The sequence below is a fragment of the Cynoglossus semilaevis genome, chromosome 20, assembly GCF_000523025.1.
Source record: "Cynoglossus semilaevis isolate Cse_v1.0 chromosome 20, Cse_v1.0, whole genome shotgun sequence".
Classification (NCBI taxonomy): Eukaryota; Metazoa; Chordata; class Actinopteri; order Pleuronectiformes; family Cynoglossidae; genus Cynoglossus; species Cynoglossus semilaevis.
Window position 1 is genome coordinate 12,182,646 of NC_024326.1, and position 21,482 is coordinate 12,204,127.

At 41.0% G+C, this 21,482-nt stretch overlaps 2 protein-coding genes across 2 annotated transcripts; both read left to right on the forward strand.

Annotated features, from left to right (window-relative positions):
* Positions 1-4,667: 4,667 nt before the first annotated feature.
* LOC103396638 (Krueppel-like factor 6) lies at positions 4,668-10,061 on the forward strand. The gene is made up of 4 exons (XM_008334795.3): positions 4,668-5,020; positions 7,088-7,661; positions 8,656-8,779; positions 8,931-10,061. Exons 1-4 carry the CDS (start codon positions 4,919-4,921, stop codon positions 8,980-8,982), a joined length of 852 nt encoding a protein of 283 aa, XP_008333017.1. The 5' UTR covers positions 4,668-4,918; the 3' UTR covers positions 8,983-10,061.
* Positions 10,062-12,062: 2,001 nt separating this feature from the next.
* On the forward strand, positions 12,063-20,520 carry pitrm1 (pitrilysin metallopeptidase 1). The gene is made up of 27 exons (XM_008334796.3): positions 12,063-12,249; positions 12,763-12,865; positions 12,982-13,088; positions 13,199-13,350; positions 13,623-13,737; positions 13,881-13,977; positions 14,139-14,299; positions 14,466-14,592; positions 15,064-15,152; positions 15,241-15,369; positions 15,462-15,575; positions 15,951-16,047; positions 16,181-16,315; positions 16,449-16,587; positions 16,853-16,969; positions 17,089-17,218; positions 17,324-17,444; positions 17,546-17,622; positions 17,695-17,860; positions 18,274-18,374; positions 18,516-18,636; positions 18,749-18,799; positions 19,054-19,166; positions 19,415-19,540; positions 19,689-19,834; positions 20,154-20,256; positions 20,340-20,520. Exons 1-27 carry the CDS (start codon positions 12,203-12,205, stop codon positions 20,431-20,433), a joined length of 3,078 nt encoding a protein of 1,025 aa, XP_008333018.1. The 5' UTR covers positions 12,063-12,202; the 3' UTR covers positions 20,434-20,520.
* Positions 20,521-21,482: the final 962 nt, after the last annotated feature.

Here is a 21,482-nt window from a genome sequence, read left to right on the forward strand (position 1 = left end):
CAGGTTTTGTGTGCAACGCTGACTTTATTTGTTTTTCAACTCACGCTCATACCTAGCTGCCCTTTGGTGTGATTTAATTGTGCATGTTAAGTGGGATTGAGTGCTGTCTCACTTCTGCTGTTGCGATTTCTATTTTATTTTAGTGTCACTCACACCATGTAATTGCCGGTCACAAAAAAGTGGATTACAAAACCCCGGTCCTTCTGATATAAAAGATGGAAGAAAGATGAAAGAAGGCGTTGTAGCATGAACAAGTGACACTTTTGAATGAGTGGGAGATGAGAGGAGCGGTGGTTTGAAGGCAGAGGAGAAGTGGGACAGAGTGACAGACTGCTACAGTAGGCTCTTGGCACCGTGATCATGCTGCACTGCATGACATCACCACAGGAGTCGGAAAATGAATTTTCCAACATGAGCACCTGGCTTTAAGGTGATTTACCGAGGTAAATGTGATACAGTCGTTTATTTAATCATTTAATTGAAGTGAGCAAAATTAAACTACCCACTTTCTTATGAATACTAATTATTTCACTAAGTGGTGGAAAAAGCTACCTTAAAGTTCAATGATATCGATAGAGAAGCTACACTAAAAAACATGTGTTTTACTCAACTACTTGAGGGACTTACAACTTGCAACATGCCATATTTTAAATGCCAAAAGGACGACTAATAAATTTAGACTGAAATCTGTGATAACATTTGCCACATTTACACCTGTCAAAATGTTTTGAATTCATCTTCTACCACTTAATCCTTAACAGTCTCGCTGCAACCAATCCCTGCAGTCGTTGCGGGGGTGGAGCGGGGGTACAACCTGGAATGTTCTACAGTCCATTAAGGGGTCACATACATTCGCATTCATACTTATAGTCAGTCCAGTTGTTTAATGGCACTAACCGCACAATGTGGCCCCTGTTAAGAATCACCCCTGAGTCAAATGACTTTGTAATTCTGATAAAACATTTGGAAAAGGTCCTATCAGGTTTACTTTACGTGTACATATCAGTTTCTGCAGATGCATTGTTAATTTTTCATGCATTTGTATTTTTGCCCTGATCCAAGAACAAATGTTACTGCATACCTTACATTAAAGTATTAATGGAAATAAATAAGTAATTGATTTGCTATCTAATCAAATCAAAAAGAGAATCAATAAGTAAGAGTGGATAAGAAATAAAATCTTAGGTAAGATCAATAATGGAACCAGAAACTATAAATTCTTATTAGTTCCCCCAAGTTTTTGCTCCAGAGAAGAACTGGTTTCAACCAGAAACTATAAATTCTTATTAAGTTTTTGCTCCAGAGAAGAACTGGTTTTGTTGAACTGCGCTGCACGGAGGAGCACTCTGCTCAGCACTACCTACACACAAGGCTGCCATCACTGCATTCATTGTCAATGTGTGCCAGGGTGGCACAAACAAAGGAAAATGGTCACCATTCTTATGTGAGATGAAACGTGCACGCACGGCACGCAGCCCGGGCGCTAACACATGCACTTGCATCGGCATACCAGCCCACACACTGTATGGAGAACGTCCATTATATTGGAATGCCCTGTTGCCTGCCTGTAAACACCACATGTACCCAGTCCTGAACAGGCCTGACGCTGCTGAGTCATACAGGACTCGAACCAAGACCAGTGGCTTGTTATGTAGACTGTATATAAACTGTTTATGTGCTGAGATTACCCTGGCATTAAAACCCACAGCTTGTAAATATAGAGTCCGATTATTCCCGCTGAACTCTCTCCTTCCCTACTTGCAGTCATGAGTCATGCAGTTGCATCATGTGATCGGAAGGATACTGTTTTGCTCTGAGATGGAAAGCATGTGTTTACACGGAGAGTAGTTTGTAGGAGGTTTGGGTGGGAGTGGATGTGTTGTATGGACTATAATTGGGAGTTTGGTTGGCATTCTGTGATGATTGTTGAGAGTCTTTTTTGTTTTTCAACAAATGTCTTAAAAATACTACTGAATAGCTCTTTAGAGATAGAAAATTCTACTGATAACTTTCTTTAGAATAATAGAGTTCATTCTAACTAATGTCCTTTGCACGTGTTCTGTTTGCTGTTTCCTCCGTGTCCTCTGACGGTCCACAAACATTCAGTCTTAGCTTAATTGTCCACTCCAAGTTGATCAGAGGTGTGAATGAGAGTGTAAATATTTGTTGTCTCTATTTATGACCTCATTATGGACCAGTGAATTCACCAGGGTCTTCCTCACCCTCAGTGACTGCTGGGATTGACTCCAGCTCCAAGTGTGAATTAAAAATAAAACTATGATTTCATAGTTAGTCATAAGTAGTTTATCAATTCAGCTTTTGAGCATTTAGCTTTTTGAAATGTAATATCAAATACGTGTTCACTCCTTCTTTAATGGGTTTGAGTCAGACAGGATGTGGAATCCTGCAGCTGGGTGGAGGATTCCCTTTTGGAACGAAGGGGAGGAGGCTGGATTTCCATTTCTGGGTTACAATGGAAGGGGGTTACGTTCCTGTGTACATTAGGGAATGACAGTTGTGATGGAGGATCCTTATTATTCCTGTCACCATATTCACAGCTGCTGGAGCTGGGCTGAGTGAGATCTATGATCCATGGTGTAGATGTGTAGCTGGATAGAGTTTTCCCACGATTCCCAGTTGGCAAACTTTGCACTGGTCTCCATCAGGGGAAGGATACGTTGGCGAGTTGGCACAAAGATCTAACAGTGTGTGAGACCTATAGAGACCTGAGCCAACCTCAGTCACAGTCACTCGGACATGTTTGAAATGTTTTTCACCACGGATGGATGCAATCAGATAGTACAAACTGGTTACAGGCCCAACTGCAAACACTTGTTGCCAACAGCTGATGACAAAGAGAAGGTGGGACACAGGAAATGGCATCAGAGGATGACAGGAAGTAGCAACAATATCAAAACTCTCAAGAGAGAAGACAAAACAAAACCTGGACCACAGAACCGGAGGACAGATTAATAGAACTGTGGCCAAAAAACTGTGGCTTATTTTTTCTGATGTGGTTGGTAAGGTGAGGGTTAAGCAGTGATGTTTTGTATAATTTATGGTCTACTTAGTGAGATGTCACAAATTCTTTCACATTTGCTTGGACATATTTCAAGTGTCCATCAACTCTCTGCTGCCTTGTCCCATGAGCAATCAACTGTTTATGTCCACTCCATGTTTTTTCCATCGCAGCATCCATGCCCTCTGCATTTCCCATCTGTGAGGATACGCAGACTTCCTGTCATGAACAACAGGATGTGCGTACTTGGATGTACTTGCGACTTTTTTTAGCCTACACGTTACTTAGGCTCCTACTTTAACTTGTCACTGTGCTGCTGCACGTCTTTTTAAAGAGATTTACAGTAGAAGGGGGGGGGTAGTCTGGTTTGTAACAATAAATACACCACAGTGTGTACTTTAGATGTGCATTTTATTGTTAACATGAAGCTGCAACACTTACCACAGACCGACACATTTTATAGTTTTGACTTTAGAAATGTTAACAATTTGTTTACAGGAATGGTGGAAATTCTTATTTAAAAACACCATGTTTTACCAAATACCTGAATCATGCAATAACAGACTTGCTGACTTAGTGCTGTGTGTGTTTTTCATGACCTTATATGTAAGCCACGGGGGAAAGAACACAATGTACAGAATGTGTTTTCAAAAGACAGAAAAATAACGTTGTAGCTTCGTAAGAACGGAGATGTTTCCTCATGACATCATGCTGTAAATAGCACATTAGTACATTTGTCACAACAATTATGTTGCTTTCCCAAGCTTGTAGCTGTTCCTCAGGAAGAAAAAAAAAGTCCTTCAGGGATGACACACATTAGTGGTTTTAATCTCCATGTCTGCATGAGAAACTGTTTCATGTTGTCACTTGTTGCTTCCAAGGGTTGATCTCAGTAACAGTAAGTTCTGAAAAACTGTAAGTGATGACACACGTTGTCTCCGTGATGACATACATACACACGCACACACAGACTTAAGTGACGTTGATTTATAACTGCTCCTGGGCTTTCTCAACCGACTCCTGGTCCTCTTTTACCCTTGTTTTTCCTCGTTCTGTACCTCTCTTGACTTCCCCATTTTGGCTTTTGCCATTTAATTTCGGAATGATGTGAATTGGACTAAATGCACCATAAGTGTGAATGTAGATGTGAATGCTTTTTTTTGCAAAGTTATTACTTTTAGCTGGGACACTATTATTTGTTATTCCCACCGTGATGTCGCAGTGGTACAGTGGTAAACAGTGATGCCTGACAACTATTTGTTTTTTCCCCAAAATGTTTTTCCCAAAATCTGACTAGAAGACGGGAGGATTTGTTTTCCGCTGGTTAACGGAACTGTTAATATATTTGCTGTGTTCAAATTGTCATTTTATTGTCGCTTCATGAAGCAGAGACTCATATTTGAATCGCAGTCGTGTAGAATCTACTTCCTCCTTTCTTTCTTTACGAGCGTTCTGCTTATATAGGCCCTAAAAATAGCAGTTCTTTGGTCCAATAGGAAGCGGATGCGCTGTGCCGCTTCCAGCCAACCAGATCGCACGGACGGAGTCAGCCCTGACTCACGATTGGGCCGATGCCGTTCGGTAGGCGGGTGATGGGCTGCCTGCAGCGGATTGGTCGAAACGACTTCGCGTCACTCAGAGGAGGGCTGTGTTTGTGTGTTACTTTGAATCAGTGAGGGAGGGGGGAAAGTTTACAGTAAGCTGTCTGACTTTTTGGGGAGTTTCGTTTTGAGATCTTTCGGTGCATCACAAGCTACAAAAAGCCTCTGCAGGATCCGAAGAAAGACCCTCATACATGCACATACAGCCCAGACTCCAGTCTGTCCCCGTCTCTTGTCCACTCCGAGCTCTTCGCGTGCAGACTTCCCCTGTGCTCACTGTAACGTCCCTGGTAGTGAAATGGATGTAATTCCGATGTGCAGCATTTTCCAGGAGCTTCAAATAGTGCACGACACCGGATTCTTTTCAGCGTTGCCGTCTCTGGAGGAGTACTGGCAGCAGGTAAATACGATACGCCCGTACCCAGCACTATGTCAACAATCTCACACACACTGCAGATTTTGACAGCTCACATGCTCGACTGTCAGTGTTCAGTGGCGGCGTCAAGACGGTGCAGGGGGGGCTGCAGAGGCCACCCTCTGACGATAGTTGGCCACCCCAGAATAATCTGCCCTGACACTGTATAATTGTTCCTTGGACCTTGCCATATGTTTTCATTTTGATTTTTGCATAAAAGCAGCAGTTTTCAAAGCGTTTGATCTGCCATCCAGTGGTGATCCACTCCTGTCCTTAGTGGTCCTTTGGATTATTGGTTAAAATTTATTTTTTTAATTTTATTGTGCCGTCTTCATGGAGGTTGCATGTTCTGCCTGAAGGGTTGGTATATTGCAGTCCAAGCACAGGCAGGATGTAAAAATGGACTCAAACTTACAGTGATTTTATTTTACATTTTATTTTACTTTCTGAACTATTAATACCTTCTGGTTTCTCTTCTTGCCAGAGTCAGGTCTCTGATTAATGTTGGTTTGTTGTAACCTTGAGGTTTGACAAGCTCAATCCAAAGTCCCCTGTGTTTTTCTTCACTATCGGCAAATGATCGATGATTTATTGAGGAAATGATTGTACAATCCTGCCGATGAAGATTACTGCACTTTCTAAACTGTTCAGATGGAAAATGTGTTGTTTCGTCATAACTGCAGGACATTTCTGAGTACTCATGTACTACTGATGGATGTTACACACAGGAAGTAGTGTTGTAGGATCTCCCTTTTCATTGTCATTCTTCTGCTTTGGGTTTCAACACAGAAGTACCAAAGTTGCATCTTGTTGAGTTTTGGGAAGTGGACCAATAATTAAACACATCAGTGATTTAATTTCTTCCTTTTTTTCTTCCTTTTTCTTCGTCTCAGTCTAATCAGATCCGCTTTGACTCATGGCTTTGTTTCCCTTCCTTTTAAAAAAGCTTAGAGTGGAGTTATGCAGAGCTGCTGACCAGAAACATGTTCCCCTGTTATTCCCGAGTGACCGTGTTGATCCCACAAGATTCCCCTTTTAGACATGACTAGCGTGTGTGAAGTTGCATTCCTCTTTTTTTTCCCCACACCAAACAATCTCTTGATATGAAATGTGCCTCCGTGATGGGGAAAAAAGTATGGTGTCACTAAAAGATTGGTTCTGGGTGTAAGAATGTGCTGTTCACACGCCTGTGTCTCTGTGAGCAGCCTCACTGCTCCAGAAAGATTCAAAATGAATCAATGATGAGATAAGAAATTGACTATTTGAAAAATTAACTGTAAATTATTTCTTTAAATTTTGATTTAATGTCCTCCTTTTAAAAGCTCAGGTAAAAGTCAGTCACATTAGCCACGTGACCACTGTGGTAGTTTATACAATTGTGCTTTAATAAATATATATTCTACTCTATATTTGAATCTGCCTAATTAGGACATGGGCTGACGAACATGTCTGATATTTGCCCTGTACGTTATGACCGTAGTGGGCTGTCAAAGCTCTGCTTTTTCTTTGTTTCTCTCTCAAGAAGCAACATTCCCACAATTCCTAGCGGCTCGTGAAGTATTAATGCTAGGCTCTTTACTGACCCCGGTGAACCAGACCTCCCTCCTCTCATCCAGCTCCCTAGTGTGTCATGTTATTTCTAGCAAAGCCTCAGAAAATGCATTATTTAGTCCATATTTATGTTGAATAATTGATGGATTTTAAAGATGTACATGCACTTCCTCAGCCCAACACGTCAGGAAACTACTCTGTAGAATATATGTTCATTTTTATGACCAAGCTAAAAAAAAAACCAGCACCCTGTTCCCCAAAGAAAACAAAGCCTGACATTGTCCCTGCTGTGACCTCCAGGAGCAGATGTATCACCATAGAATTCAAAGTACAGTCAAACAAGCAGTCAGCGTGCTGACAGTGGAGGCCTGGGAACAGTTTTATCGTTAGCATTAAATGTAAAAGTGTGATTGTGTTGGTAGAGGTTTTAAAAAAAAGAAATTGCAAAGTGATTAATGATGACAGAAATGCTATAATCTCATCTATTCTCCTCCATCGCAGACGTGCCTTGAGCTGGAACGGTACCTCCAGAGTGAGCCCTACGTCTCAGCCACAGACCTCAAGTTTGACAACCAGAAGGATCTGTGGAGCAAGTTGATGCTTGCTTGCGGGGACAAGTCCAGTGACCCCGACCCAAAGCTCCCACATATAAAAGAGGAAGAAGACAATCAGGACGCCCAGCATGTGGACGCTGGGGGCTTTAACTCCGACGCCAGCAGCGAGACCTCTGACAGCTCAGAAGAACTCTCCCCGACCCTTGACTTCACTTCCAGCTCTTTGACTGACATCCTGGGTGAAGGTGGAGACGAGCTGGGGTCAGCCATCATCAGCACACCACCGTCCTCACCCGAGGTGGAAAAAGACAGCTCTGTAGCCCAGGTGTGGAGCGGAATAAACACTGTGCTGCACTCGCCTGGGAAAACAAGGACAGTCGGAGGTATGGAGAGGCCAGGGCTGACCAGCTGGGAGGCATCCTCTGATGGGAGGAGGCGGGTGCACAGGTGTCACTTCAACGGGTGCAGGAAGGTGTACACCAAGAGCTCACACCTCAAAGCACACCAACGTACACACACAGGTAAATGTTGTTCAGGTTTTTATCCCACATTTTAGCTGTTTGTAACAACCACAGTCCAAGAACAGAAGAAGAAAATTCTTTTTCATTTGTTTCTCTGTGCAGACGTGAAGGCCGGTTTAATCCGGCTATTATAATTTCATTCTTTTGTTTTGGTTCATCTCCTGTACAGTTTGTTAAGACAAATGCAGGAAGAGCAAAAGAGTAAATGTAAAAGATATTTTTTCTTACTATCAATGTTGTAAAAACGCCTCCACATACTTTGGACGTTTGTCTGGAGGAATTCCCTCAACTGTGACCTAATTCACACAGAGGAGCGTGACTTCATTCACAGAGGAGAGGAAAAGAGGGGGAGGTGGTGGGAGTGAACGGAACTGTTTTTGTGGTGGCACAGCACCCAGAGGATGTAGAGCCTGCAAACAAAACGGCACCTCTCAGATTGCAGCATGGGAAACAAGTTCAGAACAAGACAGTCCACATTCAAAGTCCAATAAAGGAGGCAGCCAATGAAAGAAGGAAAAAAAATAATCGGAATAAATGATGGAAATCTGACATTTTCAGCCGTTTGTTCTTTGCTATTTTTGCTTTGTCACCTTTGACCTTTGTCAGGCCGGCCACAGCTGTGTCACCCATTAGCAGAGCGAGTCTGATCCCAGACGTCCTTTCACAGACCACATTAGCCACATGGTTTGTTGTTACATAAACTGTCTACCCGAGCAGGAGCCATACAGCTGCATTCCACAGCTCACTGAGCCCAGAGGTACAGGATTGATTTTCTCTCTGGTGCACAGTAGCTGATCCTGTCTGCCTCAAGATCACCTCATCATGTAGCATTGCTGTTAGTAAGTAAGCTGACAGTTTAGGTTGACTGACTGATATTGTCTGATGTGACAATATCAGATGATGAGCCACAGGTTGCAGATCTCTGTTACAAGGCTGAATCTGTTGACTTGAAACGGTAACAATTCTAATTCTCTGAATGTTTGTCATTTTGCAGGAGAGAAGCCCTACAGGTGTTCATGGGAGGGCTGTGAGTGGCGCTTTGCACGGAGTGACGAACTCACCCGACATTTCAGGAAACACACTGGAGCAAAGCCTTTCAAATGCAGTCACTGCGACAGGTTGGTGCACCAGAAGGTCTGTCAGTGTCTGGTCGTCCAGACGACCAGACACTGACAGACTTGAAGGACACATAAGAAGGAATAAAAGTTCAGATCTGTGGAGTTAAACTTACTGTCCAGTAAGTGAATGTTTTTTCTTTTCTGTCTTCAGGTGTTTCTCCCGTTCTGACCACCTGGCGCTGCACATGAAGAGGCACATCTAATGTGGTCCTGTTGTGAAGAAGAGCTCTGAAGGGATGATGTCCTGTTGGGGATCAGTGAGACCAGTGTGTCCTCCTACTGCTGACAGGAGCCCTGTTGTGTTCCAGGCAGCAGGAGGACGAGGAACAACACAGGCTTTTATTTGCACCATACTCAGTGCCTCCAACACCTTGTTGTACAGATTGTTTTTGAAAGGGGGTTTAATTAGAAGAGGGAGGGTTGGGAAGAAAGAAAGGAATCAAAGTCCTTATGATGAAAAAATGGTAAAAATCTGGACTGGAAAAGATGGGAAGAGGTTCTTTTTTCTGTATGGTGTTTGACGAGTTCTCCTGGAGGATTAATGGCCTCCTGTTGGGATGTGTGCCATGCCTACCAATAACAGTGTGTTTGCCTGTGTGTGTTGGATCTGTGGTTGCCTGTGACTGTATGCTTGTGCCAGCTTTTGTAGAGCTGATGGGATAGTGAGTGGATGAACGATGCAGAGATGATGTCAGGTTTACTTTTCACGTGGGGATGACGTGTTGAAGCTTCCTTCGAATGAATGAAAGCAAAAAAACAAAAAAAAACAAAAAAAACCCCAACAAAAACCAAGGTTTGGTCTGTGTCCAGAGAGGGCCTGCTGTACAGGCAGGCGTACTTGTTTAGTATGATAGGGCGCCCCCCGAAACCTTGAGGTGGAATAACAACTCCTAAATCGTAAGCAGGAGTTTTTGTTAAGTGCAGCTATTACTGTAAATGTGCAATGTAGAAATGAGCTCGTCTAAAACCCCGCACACACCAAATAGCTTAGGTTTCTCTTCATGTTAAAAATAAAATTGAAACAATCACTTTTTGCCATTGTGGGACATGGGTGTGTGTTTCTGCTGCTCATTAGTTTGCTTTATATGACAAAAGAATTCCTTTCAAGAGCAGCTACCTTCAAATGATGATAGTATTTTACAAAAAAAACATAGCTCTTGATAATGTATTGATACGCTGGGGATACCACTACTGCTTTACTGAGGGATGTAGTTTATTTTTTCTTCTAACCAGAAATGCACTGTTGCCCCTTTGTGTCGGTGGCTTTGTCATGTTAAAAATGTAGAACATCATTTTAGATAAACAGTTAGACTCTGATTCATACAGTAGTGCATTTACTGAAGAATTCTTCTTCTTAACCGTTTCATGTGTATAGACGTGCATTTACTGAAGAATTCTTCTTAACCGTTTCATGTGTATAGAAACGTACAGAATAGGCATTAACACTGGCTCGTTTCTATTGCCCTTCAGAGACTTAAGAAAAATAGCCCGGCTTCTTGCGGCATCTTCAGTCAACAACATCAATCACGAGTGTTTTTGATGTTGTATGTTTTGGCTGAGGTCATCCCTCAGGCTGAGTCAGTAATGTTACTTATCCCTGCTTTAAACAACTCGTGACTTGACTGAACGGTACCAAAAACCAGTTGAACCAGCTCGAACTGTGGCAGGTCATGAGGTTTCAGTGTTTTTCTTGAGTGGAAAGAATGTGACCAGATGTTTAATCTTTGCAAACTTAGTTTACTTCCTAATTCATTTGAATTTGCATTGAGCGACCTCAACACTGGAAATTTCTACTGGAGTCACATTTTCAGTGTGTTGTGAAAAAGCACCATCATGTGTTCAAAGCAAAGAATGCATTGCATTACTGGATGTGTGAGGATAAAAACAAAAAATGCAATGTGCAAAGAGCTTTGAAAATATATATATATTCAGATACTTTTGTAACTTACTGCTTAGGATTTATGAAGCCTATAGCACATGATGTAATTTTAAAAATATATAACATAAACATAAGCTATCATTACATCATCTGTACTTGACGTTTCCAAGAGAACTCCATTTCCAATTGGATATTAAATCAGTTCATCAGTACTGGGTTAATATTTTAGTTTTGACTGTGTTAAAAATATAGATTTTATTTGTTGCATGACTCATGTCACTTGGGTTAAGCTATGCAAACTTTAAATTTATTTTTATAATTATGTGTTTCCTTTTTATGAGCAAAGACTTTCCGTTGGTTTTGGTGTGCATGCACAATTATGGTGTACATGTAGCAGCAGGGAGAAACGTGTGCTTCGAGGTCACGGCTGAATGAATGATACTGTGTCCGTCTTTAGTCAGTAAGTCGTCAACATTACAGGTGACATCTGTTGATGTGCTGTGGTGGTAAATTCTATTGAACATTAATAAGAATCGTTTGTTCAATTATCAATGTTTGTTTTCATGATGACAAATGTTAAATGCAGACATTATTTGCTATGAAAGCATTGATTTTACAAGGGTATGGGACCAAAAAACAAAAGGTTTTTCCTCAGCATTGGATAATAAAAACAAGAAGCTAAACCATCAGACAGATGCACTCCACTCCACTTCTGCTTCTGATTTTAGGCATGAAATCTAAATCCCAACACCTCTCACCCATCATCGTTCAAAGTTTTATTTATAATTTTAAAAATGCCGTACCTGCTGAGTATGTTTTCACATTCAATGTTATGTTGAAAATGGACATTTTTTGTCTCATAAAAAAAACCATCACAAAACCCTATTTTGAATTAGATTATTGGAGAGATAGCAGGATACTATATAATACAGCTCTATTTTGTTTGCTTATAAAAAGTTTTTTATTGAGAAAAAAAGTTTTGTAAAATAGTCTCTGTATGAAATTATTTTTATTGAAAATGTATTAAATGAAACTATGGGATCCAAATGTGATTTTGTTGTCTGTCTCTTTTTTGTTCCCCTAATGAGAATGAAATATATTGTCCTCCTTGTCCTTTTTATTATATGTCTTTTTGAAAAACAAATGTATTATTTTTATATATTTCCCATTTGTTTTTAACGTTTTAATGTATCTTTTTACATAATTAAATTTCTACAATAGTAAAATGGCATTTTAAACAATAGTAGAACGCCAAGGTTTATTTGTTCCAGGGAAAAAAGGTCCGGCAATAGTAGAAAGTGAATGGCATATTTGCTCGGTCATGACTACCCCAATATGGCGGTGACGCTAACTTGTTTACACACATTACAACAGGAAATACGTCAGCGATATACTCACTGCGCTTGTGTCGCGCAATACTGACACCACGAGAAAAAACATGGATGCTGAATGCCATGGTGAAACTATGAGAATTCAGTGACAGCAGGGTTGTGTCAAGGTCTGGGTTGTGTCTTTGTGGAGTAAGGTAGCGGTCGATTTACATCATGTCCCGGCTAACGAAGACAACGCTCCAGAAACTTCGATATCTGAGGTGAGTCAGTTTAAGACGCGAACTCTCATTCGTTGTGTTAGAGATAAACCGGTATCTGTGTCTCTATGTTCATTGTAAAAGTTAGGGGTACATTGAAATTCAACAGATGATGCAACAAGACACATGTATTTCAGTATTTATTTATTAATTTTTAAGCCTTTTAATTTAATTTATAAAGAATTAGATACAAACCATTTCAAGAAAGGTGGAACCTTAGTGTATATGGTATTATGTTTACATCAAATGTATAGATATTGTTTTTTGTTTTTTTAATCTTAAACTCTGCTCTTTTTATTGCCCTGTTAAGTCGTAAGTTCATATATATATATATATATATATACTTCTGTGATGAGAGATGTACAATAAAATTCAAAAGTGATTGCGCCAAAACTGCAGTTGTACTTCAGTACCGAACCACCAACAGTTAATGATGATGAGGAGGAGGTGATTAATTATGAACCACTTAAAACTTGACTCTCAAACAACGTAAATTTGTATTGTGTTTGCTGACAGTGTTAATGGACATCGTCACATCTGGAGGCAGAAGAGCACGTCATCAGAAAGGGCGTTGAACTACCAACCAGGCCAGAAAATCTATGGCTTCACAGTTGAAGAGGTTAGTGGAATATTTGATTTGGTCAACAGTATTGTTGTATAAAATACATTAAACATACATACATATATACATATAAATGAAACATTTTCTGTCTGTTCGACTGATGCTGTTTCCAGGTTGTATCCGTGCCAGACCTTTTTCTCACTGCGGTGAAGCTGACACACAACAAAACCGGAGCTAAGTATCTGCACGCAGCCAGAGATGACTCCAACAACCTCTTTAGGTCAGTGCTTTTTCTTGATAGTATAGTGTGATGCATATTTATGATCCATGTTCTTGTCTTGCCAACAGTGTTAATGCCTGTAAATAATCCCCTTTCAATCTGTGTTTCAGTGTCCAGTTCAGGACCACTCCCATGGACAGCACAGGTGTTCCTCATATCTTGGAGCACACAGTGCTTTGTGGATCTGAGAAGTATCCCTGCAGAGACCCTTTCTTTAAAATGCTAAACAGGTCTCTGTCCACGTTCATGAACGCCTTCACAGGTACAGAAAAACAAGAAAGCTTTCTTTTAGCCTTTGTCCAGAGAGGCCATAGTTGTTCAGTCTTTTTCTGAGTGAACCGTAAAATATTACATTCCAACTAGCTCTGTAACTTACTCCCTGCTTTGCAAATAAACCCGATAAAGCACAGACTAAAAGATGGTTTTGCAAGAAAAGCAATAAAACTGATGTGAACAGAAGAATACCATATGGTTGTCGTGGAAACGTAAACCTTTTCAAAGATTCTTGACTGTTTTTTGTCTGATTGTGAACAGCGAGCGACTACACCATGTATCCGTTCTCAACGCAAAATCGTAAAGACTTCCAGAATCTTCTCTCCGTCTATTTGAACGCCGTCTTTTTTCCATGTTTACGAGAACAAGACTTCAGGTTAGTGACCTTTATACTAACTTAACACTTGATAATTTGACAATTACGTTTATTGTCATAGTCCAAAGAAATAGTTTGACCGATAAAAGGGTTATCTCTTATCTTTTATTCATGTCAATGTTTTGTGTTTGCTTTATTTCTAGGCAGGAGGGCTGGAGGCTGGAGAACACAGATGCCACAGATCCTGACTCCCCTCTTGTGTTCAAAGGAGTTGTGTTTAATGAAATGAAGGGAGTTTTTGTAAGTCAACCATTTGTCAGGTGCTCTTTTGAATCTACAAAGATAAATATATATATATTTATACTAAAGGTACAGAAAGATGTTCATGTTTTAGTTTTTACCAGGTCGTACATAATAAACTAATGTGTGTGTGTGTGTGTGTGTGTGTGTGTGTGTCTCAGTCAGATAATGAGCGCCTGTATGCACAGCACCTTCAGAACAAACTGTATCCAGACCACACCTACTCAGTGGTGTCAGGAGGAGAACCTCTGGTCATCCCTGACCTCACCTGGAAACAACTCAGGCAGTTCCATGCCAAACACTACCACCCCAGCAACGCAAGGTAGTTGAACTTAGACATGTGAAGTAAATAAATCAATAAAGAACTTGGTAATAATTTGAACTTTATTGCTCCCACACCTGGTAAAGCAGATATGCTACAACAGGCATGCTAAACACTACGGTATGGAACCAGTCATGAACATGTGTTGTTGTATAATCAACCCCAGGTTCTTCACTTATGGAGATTTGCCTCTGGAGCAGCATCTAGAGCAGATTGAAGACGAAGCTCTGAGCAAGTTTGAACGCATCGACCCAAACACAGCTGTCCCGTGTCAGCCTCTCTGGAGTAGCCCTGTAAGTAGATCACTCACACAGCACTGCATCATCATTAACTGGACTTTTACTTTAGTATTACTCTACCATCTCCAGAGCACAGTTAAATCTGTTTGCTTTTTGACTATGTGTGTATGCTTTTACTTTTGTACTGCTGCTGGAAATGTATTTTTTGATGATTTGATTAAGGTTTTAATCTAATCTTGTGCTGGAATCAGCCAATCCAGCAGCCCAAAACTCCATAACTGAAACTCACAACAACTAGCTGTATGCAGACACGAATATATTAGTGTTTGACCATAGAAAATATTTGTTAGTTACAACCTTCACAAAACGTCCTGTTGTAAAGGTTTTTTTTTAAAGAGACTGTTGCTGGGTGAGACGATACGTACAGTAGTGTTGTTCTTAGACTTTTATTGATGATTTTTCATTTTATACCGACAGTCAAAGGGCTGTTCTTAGACTTTTATTGATGATTTTTTTCCCCTTCAGAGAGAGGACCATGTGACCTGCAGCCCTGACACTCTGGCACCATTTCCTGCCAAACAGAACACACTGTGTGTGAGCTACTTGCTGGGAGAGTAAGACTGCAGCATCTTTTATCGTGTATTTTTTTTTTGTATTTATTTCTTCTTTGTTCTTCGCTAACATCTGACTTTGTCTAACCAGCATCACTGACACATTTGAGGCCTTTACTCTCAATCTGCTGTCTTCTCTGATGATCACTGGTCCAAACTCACCCTTCTACAAGGCTCTTATTGAACCCAAGATTGGAACAGACTTCTCCCCCGTTGTTGGGTTTGTACTTTGTACACAAATCCCTGTGAAGATGTCCTGACACTCTGCTGAATGGCACTGATGATGCCTGTGTGTAATGTTCTGTACTGCAGATATGATGGCAGCACCAAAGAAGCTTCGTTCAGTGTCGGCCTCCAGGGGATGTCCAAGGAGGACATGGAGACAGTGAAAGACATTATCAACCGAACCATAGATGATATCATCAAGTAAGTGCCATGATCTGAGACAGAGTTTGGTTTCAGAGGGTGAATGAGATATTCCTATGTCTACATTGAAATAGAATTTCAGAAAAAAAGTTTAGAAATGATTTGATATCCCTCAGCAAAGACTTTTAGTGAAGATATTTTTGGGTCTGGATGGTTTCCTTCTCACCTGTGACCATTATTTTTTGTAATTGTCTAGTTGTCATGACAATACGTTGAGTACGCTTTAAGAAAATGTCTTGAGTTTTGTTAAATATTATTTCAAGTCTAGATCCTGGCAGGACTTAAGTCATATCTGACTGTCGTTCATCTCCTAAACTGATTGATCTGTTTCTCACCTGCGATGGTAACGTCACTGCTGCTTGTTTTGTGACTCAGGAATGGCTTTGAAGAGGAAAGAATCGAGGCTCTGCTTCATAAGATTGAGATTCAGATAAAACACCAGTCGACAAACTTTGGCCTTTCGTTGGCCGTGGTGAGTTCACTGTTGATCTCCTCTGACCTTCACTGTGTTTTCACTTTCAGGAGGACACAGCAAAAAATAAAATCGTTTTAGTTTATTTTCTAGATTTTTTTCTGCAGCCTGATGTTTACTGTTTCCTCTCTAGTACATAGCATCACCGTGGAACCATGAAGGTGACCCTGTCCAACTGCTTCAGATCAGTGAGTATACTGCCAGGTTCAGGAAGGCCCTGGACGAAAACCCACGCTTTCTCCAGGAAAAAGTCAAACAGTATTTTAAGGTAAGGTCAAAATGATACAGAGTATTATTGCTGCAAAGGTTGCAGTTATGATCATGTCCTTTTTTTGCTGTTGTAAAGATATTTTTGTAATATATGATTGGTTTTTGTTTTTTGTTTTTTTTTCCCGATGCAGGACAACACACACAGACTGACTCTGTCAATGAGTCCAGATGACGACCACCTGGAGAAGCAGGCGGCTGCTGAGCAGATGAAGCTGGAGAAGATGGTCCAGGCTTTGACTGACGAGGACAAAAAGGACATCTATGAGAAAGGTTCACTATTGAGCCTTTTATCTTACTGTCAGACCAGGGGCAAAAGACAGAATATGGAAATGGCTTTTTTTTTTATTATAAATACATAGTGTTGTTAGGGAGGTTACAGAAGCTCAAGTAGGATACACTGCAAGATTTAAACACAAAGTGACCAAAGCTTTGATGATTAGCCACCAGATGGGCCATCAAAAATAAGCAATAATTTCATATGACTGTAGCGTGAACATCGTGTGATTAAATTGTTAATGTTTCCCTGTGTGAAAAGGTCTAGATCTGCTGGAGGCTCAGAGTCAAACCCAGGACATCTCCTGTCTGCCTGCCCTCAAAGTGAGTGACATTGAGCCAAGGACGTCCGTCACCGCTGTTCAACTCACCTCTGCTGGTACTGTACGCTGCACAGTGTGTTTTGCATCATCATTGCATCACGATGTTCTGACAGAGTGTAGTCAAAGCTATCATAATGGTGCTGAACATTTGGGCTTGGACTTCTACTGTTGACAGGAGGCGTTCCAGTGCAGTACTGTGAGCAGCCCACCAACGGCCTGGTTTACTTCAGGGCCATGTGTAACCTCAACACATTACCAGAGGATCTCAGGCTCTATGTCCCGCTCTTCTGCAGTGTGATCACCAGGTGAGTCCAGTTTGACCAGAACATTTTCTAAAGTGCACTGTAGAAATTCATGGCCCAATGAGAAGGGAATGGTGGGTAAAAAACATGTTCCGTGTTCCTCATCAGAATGGGATGTGGGGATCTGGATTACAAAGGACAAGCCCAGCAGATGGAGCTGAGGACAGGAGGCATGTCTGCATCCACCCAGGTCATCCCTGACTCTGCAGAGCTGGACATGTTTGAACAGGTCAGTGCCAACTCCTTCATACAGCCTCCACTTTAACCTTTTCAGGGTCGCAGCAGAGCTGCAACCAACATGGTGTCACTCTTCTGTCCCGTCCGTCTCAGGGTGTCCTCCTGTCCTCCTCCTGCCTGGACAGGAACCTTCCCCACATGTTTCAGCTGTGGAGTGACATTTTCAACAGGTACCTCCCACCCTCTGTCCCTGTCCGTCCCAGCCGATGTCAGCAGGAGTAATGTGTTTATATTCTTCTCAGCCCCCACTTTGATGACGAAGAGCGTTTAAAAGTGCTGGTGATGAGATCAGCGCAGGATCTGGCCAATGGCATCTCGTATTCTGGTCACATGTATGCGATGACGCGAGCAGGCCGTCACCTGACCCCAGCCGGAGACCTCCAGGAGACGTTTGGTGGAATGGAACAGGTTGGTGAAACTCAAGGTCATGACTTGAGCACAAACAGGAAAAACGGGACTGTTGTCAAGGCCGCTCGTATCAACACGACCTTCACTGAACCTTTTTTACGCTGTAATTCTGCAAACCTGCTATTGTCATTAATCTAGTAAATAAAAAATGTAAATCCGACAATGATCTCGCTATAGGTTCAAAAAGGAAAATAGAAATGAAAAGCATTTGACGTTTTGGGCCCTCTCACAAGAGTTTGGAAATGCCTGCTGTAGGGCAAGGACACCAGTGTTAGCTGTTAAATAGTTTGGATGTTTGTCCAGATGTTAGTCCAGTTTAGTTTTAGTTAGCACTCCTCTCCCTCGACACCACCTAAACCTTTGGTTTGTGTTGTTGTTGTTTGTAGTACAACAGTGTTGGTTGGTGTTCACAGGTGAAGTTTATGAAGAGAATGGCTGAGACGCCAGACCTCAACCTTGTTCTCAGGACATTACCCAGGATAAAGAAACACATTCTAAACCCAGATAACATGAGGTGAGTGTGTCGTCATGGCGACTGGGTCAACACCAGTTTTCCCTCCATTTCGTCAAAATGCAGATGAACATACTGACTGGACCACATTTTATAGAACTAAGAAACAAGTACACAGTGTGGTGTTTGTGTTTTTCTCTACAGATGTGCAGTGAACACAACTCCACAGATGCTGACGGATGCAGCCTCACAACTGGAGGGGTTCGTCCAGAGGATTAACGTAAACAAACGAGAGCGCAAATCTGTGAGACCAAACATCGTTGAGGTACAGTTACAGTGATGGCAGATGATTTTTATCTTGTCTTTATAAAACCACCGTCAACAGAAAGGGTTTCACTTCATTCCTTCACTTGTGATGTTGTTCCGTTTAAATGCAGAAACCTCTGGTTCCTGGTTCTGCCTCTGGACCAAACAGGAAACTAATCTCTGTAAGTTCCACACGGTACTGAACATCACTTTATGAATTATAACAAGCTGATATGATGTTCAGAAAGGTCACAGGTCAGTGCAGTGTTCTGTCTTATTGACTGTCAGTTTTTTTTAATGCTTTTCTGACCAAGACCAAGCACCCCTTGGAGATGGATTTTAAAAAATACCACTGTTTTTTTTAAAACGATTTAGCTTAATTTAATTACCTTTTTTTCCTCAGTAAATAATTTCTTTCAACTTTTTTCTTCCACAGGAGCTGAACTTCCATCCGTGTCAGATGAAAACCTTCTTCTCGATGCCTTTTTCTGTCAATTTTATCAGTGAGATCATACGGACCGTGCCTTTCTGCCACGAGGACTATGCCAGGTAATCGGACTACGTTTTTAAGTTGTAGGTCTTCAACATGGGGCACATGGACCTTTGAATTTTTTTTTCCACATTAGGCATTTAAAATATGATACAATATGATCCTGTGTTCAATTTGAAACGCTCTCTATTGAATGAAAAAATAACAGGTTAGTTGGAAAAGCTGAAGTTTTACTCTTGTATTTAAAGAGGTAGAAATATCTCAGCTGTGCTGTTGAGTAAATCATGTGTTTTTGTGTTTTCGTCAGTTTGTGCATTTTAGCGAAGATGATGACGTTCAAATTTCTCCATGGAGAGATCAGAGAAAAAGGCGGAGCCTATGGAGGCGGTGCTAAGATGGGAGGAGGCGGTTTGTTTTCCTTTTACTCCTACAGGTGAGCAGACTCTCTGACTGTACATGCAATATTCCGTTAACTGTAAAGTTGTGTATGTGGTTTTATCCTGGCGTTCTGTCTGATCTACATCATAGAACAGGAATGTGTGCAGCAAGTCTTCTTACATTGGTTCTGTTTTGACTTTCAGAGACCCACACTCAGTGCAGACGTTGGCTGCCTTTCGGAGAAGTGTGGACTGGGCCAAGTCGGGACATTTCAGTCAACAGGACATAGATGAAGCCAAACTCTCAGTTTTCTCTGCTGTGGACTCACCTGTGGCTCCTGCGGACAAAGGTCAGTCCCACCACTCAACAGCAGCATTTGTCTCAACCTGGGCTGTGGTTTAAACAACAATAATGAATTTAAATAATATATTTCATATATATTTATATATTCATTTACATTTTGATGTATACAAATATTAGAAATATCATTTTGTCAACCATCCATCCATCCATCCATTTTCATTCGCTTATCCGTTACCGGGTTGCGGGGGCAGCAGACGCCACCCAAATCACATTGCACCGTACCATTTGTCTTTCTGACCTGACTTGAATCATTCCACCTCTTCATTGAGTGACCATGTGATGCAGAGTGTGTTTCTGGGTTGTAGGGATGGGTCAGTTCCTCAGTGGGATCACAGATGAGATGAAACAGAGTCACAGAGAGAGACTTTTTGCTGTTGCTCATAAAAACTTAACCCATGTAGCAGAAAGGTGAGATTCAATCAATCATCTAACAATAACACATAAGATGTTGTGGACATGAGATTGATTTTTCATTCCTTTTTTTCTTGCAGATACTTGAGTTTGGGTCAGGGGACGTGTGGCGCTGCCATTCTTGGCCCGGAGAACGAAATGTTAAAGAAAGATCCCACATGGATCGTAAAATAATCTTATTGTCATGCATTTTTACAACTTTAAATCCTCATTGTAAAACATGTGATTTAATCAAACTTGAATGAAGATCTGTTAAAATTATTGAAGCCTCTCCATCATGTTTTGATGCAGGTCCATCTATTTATTTCATTTATTTCTCAAAAATGATTAAAAATACACTCATTTGTCTTAAAATACTTAGCTATGTCCATTCCTGTTGTTAAAATTCAGAAAAAATATACTTTTTGAAAAAAGTCCAATACTTGGCAAAACCTGGTTTCATTTAAATCAAAGATTTAAATGTTGATGCACGTGAAAAAGTTGCATGAATTTATATCGTTATTTTATTTTTAAACAATTGTGCATTAACATTCTATTGTCTGAAAAAGTCAATAATACTTGGCAAAACCTGGTTTTAATTTTAATTTCCCTTCCCTGCTCATTTCATGTACTCGCCACTTGGTGACGGAAAATAAGAACGCACTTCGTTTAAACACTCGCTTTGTAGTAAAAAAATAGTTTTTAAACAAAGTTACTAAAACGTTGATATATGTGAAAAAGTTACATGAATTTATATCGTTGTTTTATTTTTTTAATTCGCTTTTCTTCTGTCGAAAGATGTCTATTTTCTTCATGACCACAAGGTCCGGCCATTAGGATGTATGAACGATTCGACTTCCGGTGGCTCAAACGTGCCACTGCATATATAAACAAGTTCCCTCCAAAAGATTGTCTGCTCTGTGTGTAGGTGTATATTTAAGCCACTGGAGGGCGCATGACTATAATCACGTCGCGGGGAAACCCCTGGAACATTCAGAGAAGAAGACACGGGGTCTTCTACGTCTTTGTCTTTTGTGTGGTTGTATGCTTGAGCCAATTGGTTTCCGCCCTCTTGTGGCTCAAACGTACAACTTCACTCATCGACGTTTTCAAAAATTGAATTTCCCTTCCATGCTCATTTCATGTACTCGCCACCTGGTGACGGAAAATAAGAACGCACTTCGTTTAAACACTCGCTTTGTAGTAAAAAATAGTTTTTAAACAAAGTTACTAAAACGTTGATA

What these genes read in the sequence shown, in the direction of transcription:
- LOC103396638 (XM_008334795.3), top strand. Translation starts at nt 4,919, where the DNA reads ATGGATGTAATTCCGATGTGCAGCATTTTCCAGGAGCTTCAAATAGTG. An exon ending in TGGAGGAGTACTGGCAGCAG is followed by an intron (nt 5,021 to 7,087) that starts GTAAATACGATA and finishes CCTCCATCGCAG; the next exon opens with ACGTGCCTTGAGCTGGAACG. An exon ending in ACACCAACGTACACACACAG is followed by an intron (nt 7,662 to 8,655) that starts GTAAATGTTGTT and finishes GTCATTTTGCAG; the next exon opens with GAGAGAAGCCCTACAGGTGT.
- pitrm1 (XM_008334796.3), top strand. Translation starts at nt 12,203, where the DNA reads ATGTCCCGGCTAACGAAGACAACGCTCCAGAAACTTCGATATCTGAG. An exon ending in TGTTCAACTCACCTCTGCTG is followed by an intron (nt 16,970 to 17,088) that starts GTACTGTACGCT and finishes TACTGTTGACAG; the next exon opens with GAGGCGTTCCAGTGCAGTAC. An exon ending in TTTTCCTTTTACTCCTACAG is followed by an intron (nt 19,541 to 19,688) that starts GTGAGCAGACTC and finishes TTTGACTTTCAG; the next exon opens with AGACCCACACTCAGTGCAGA.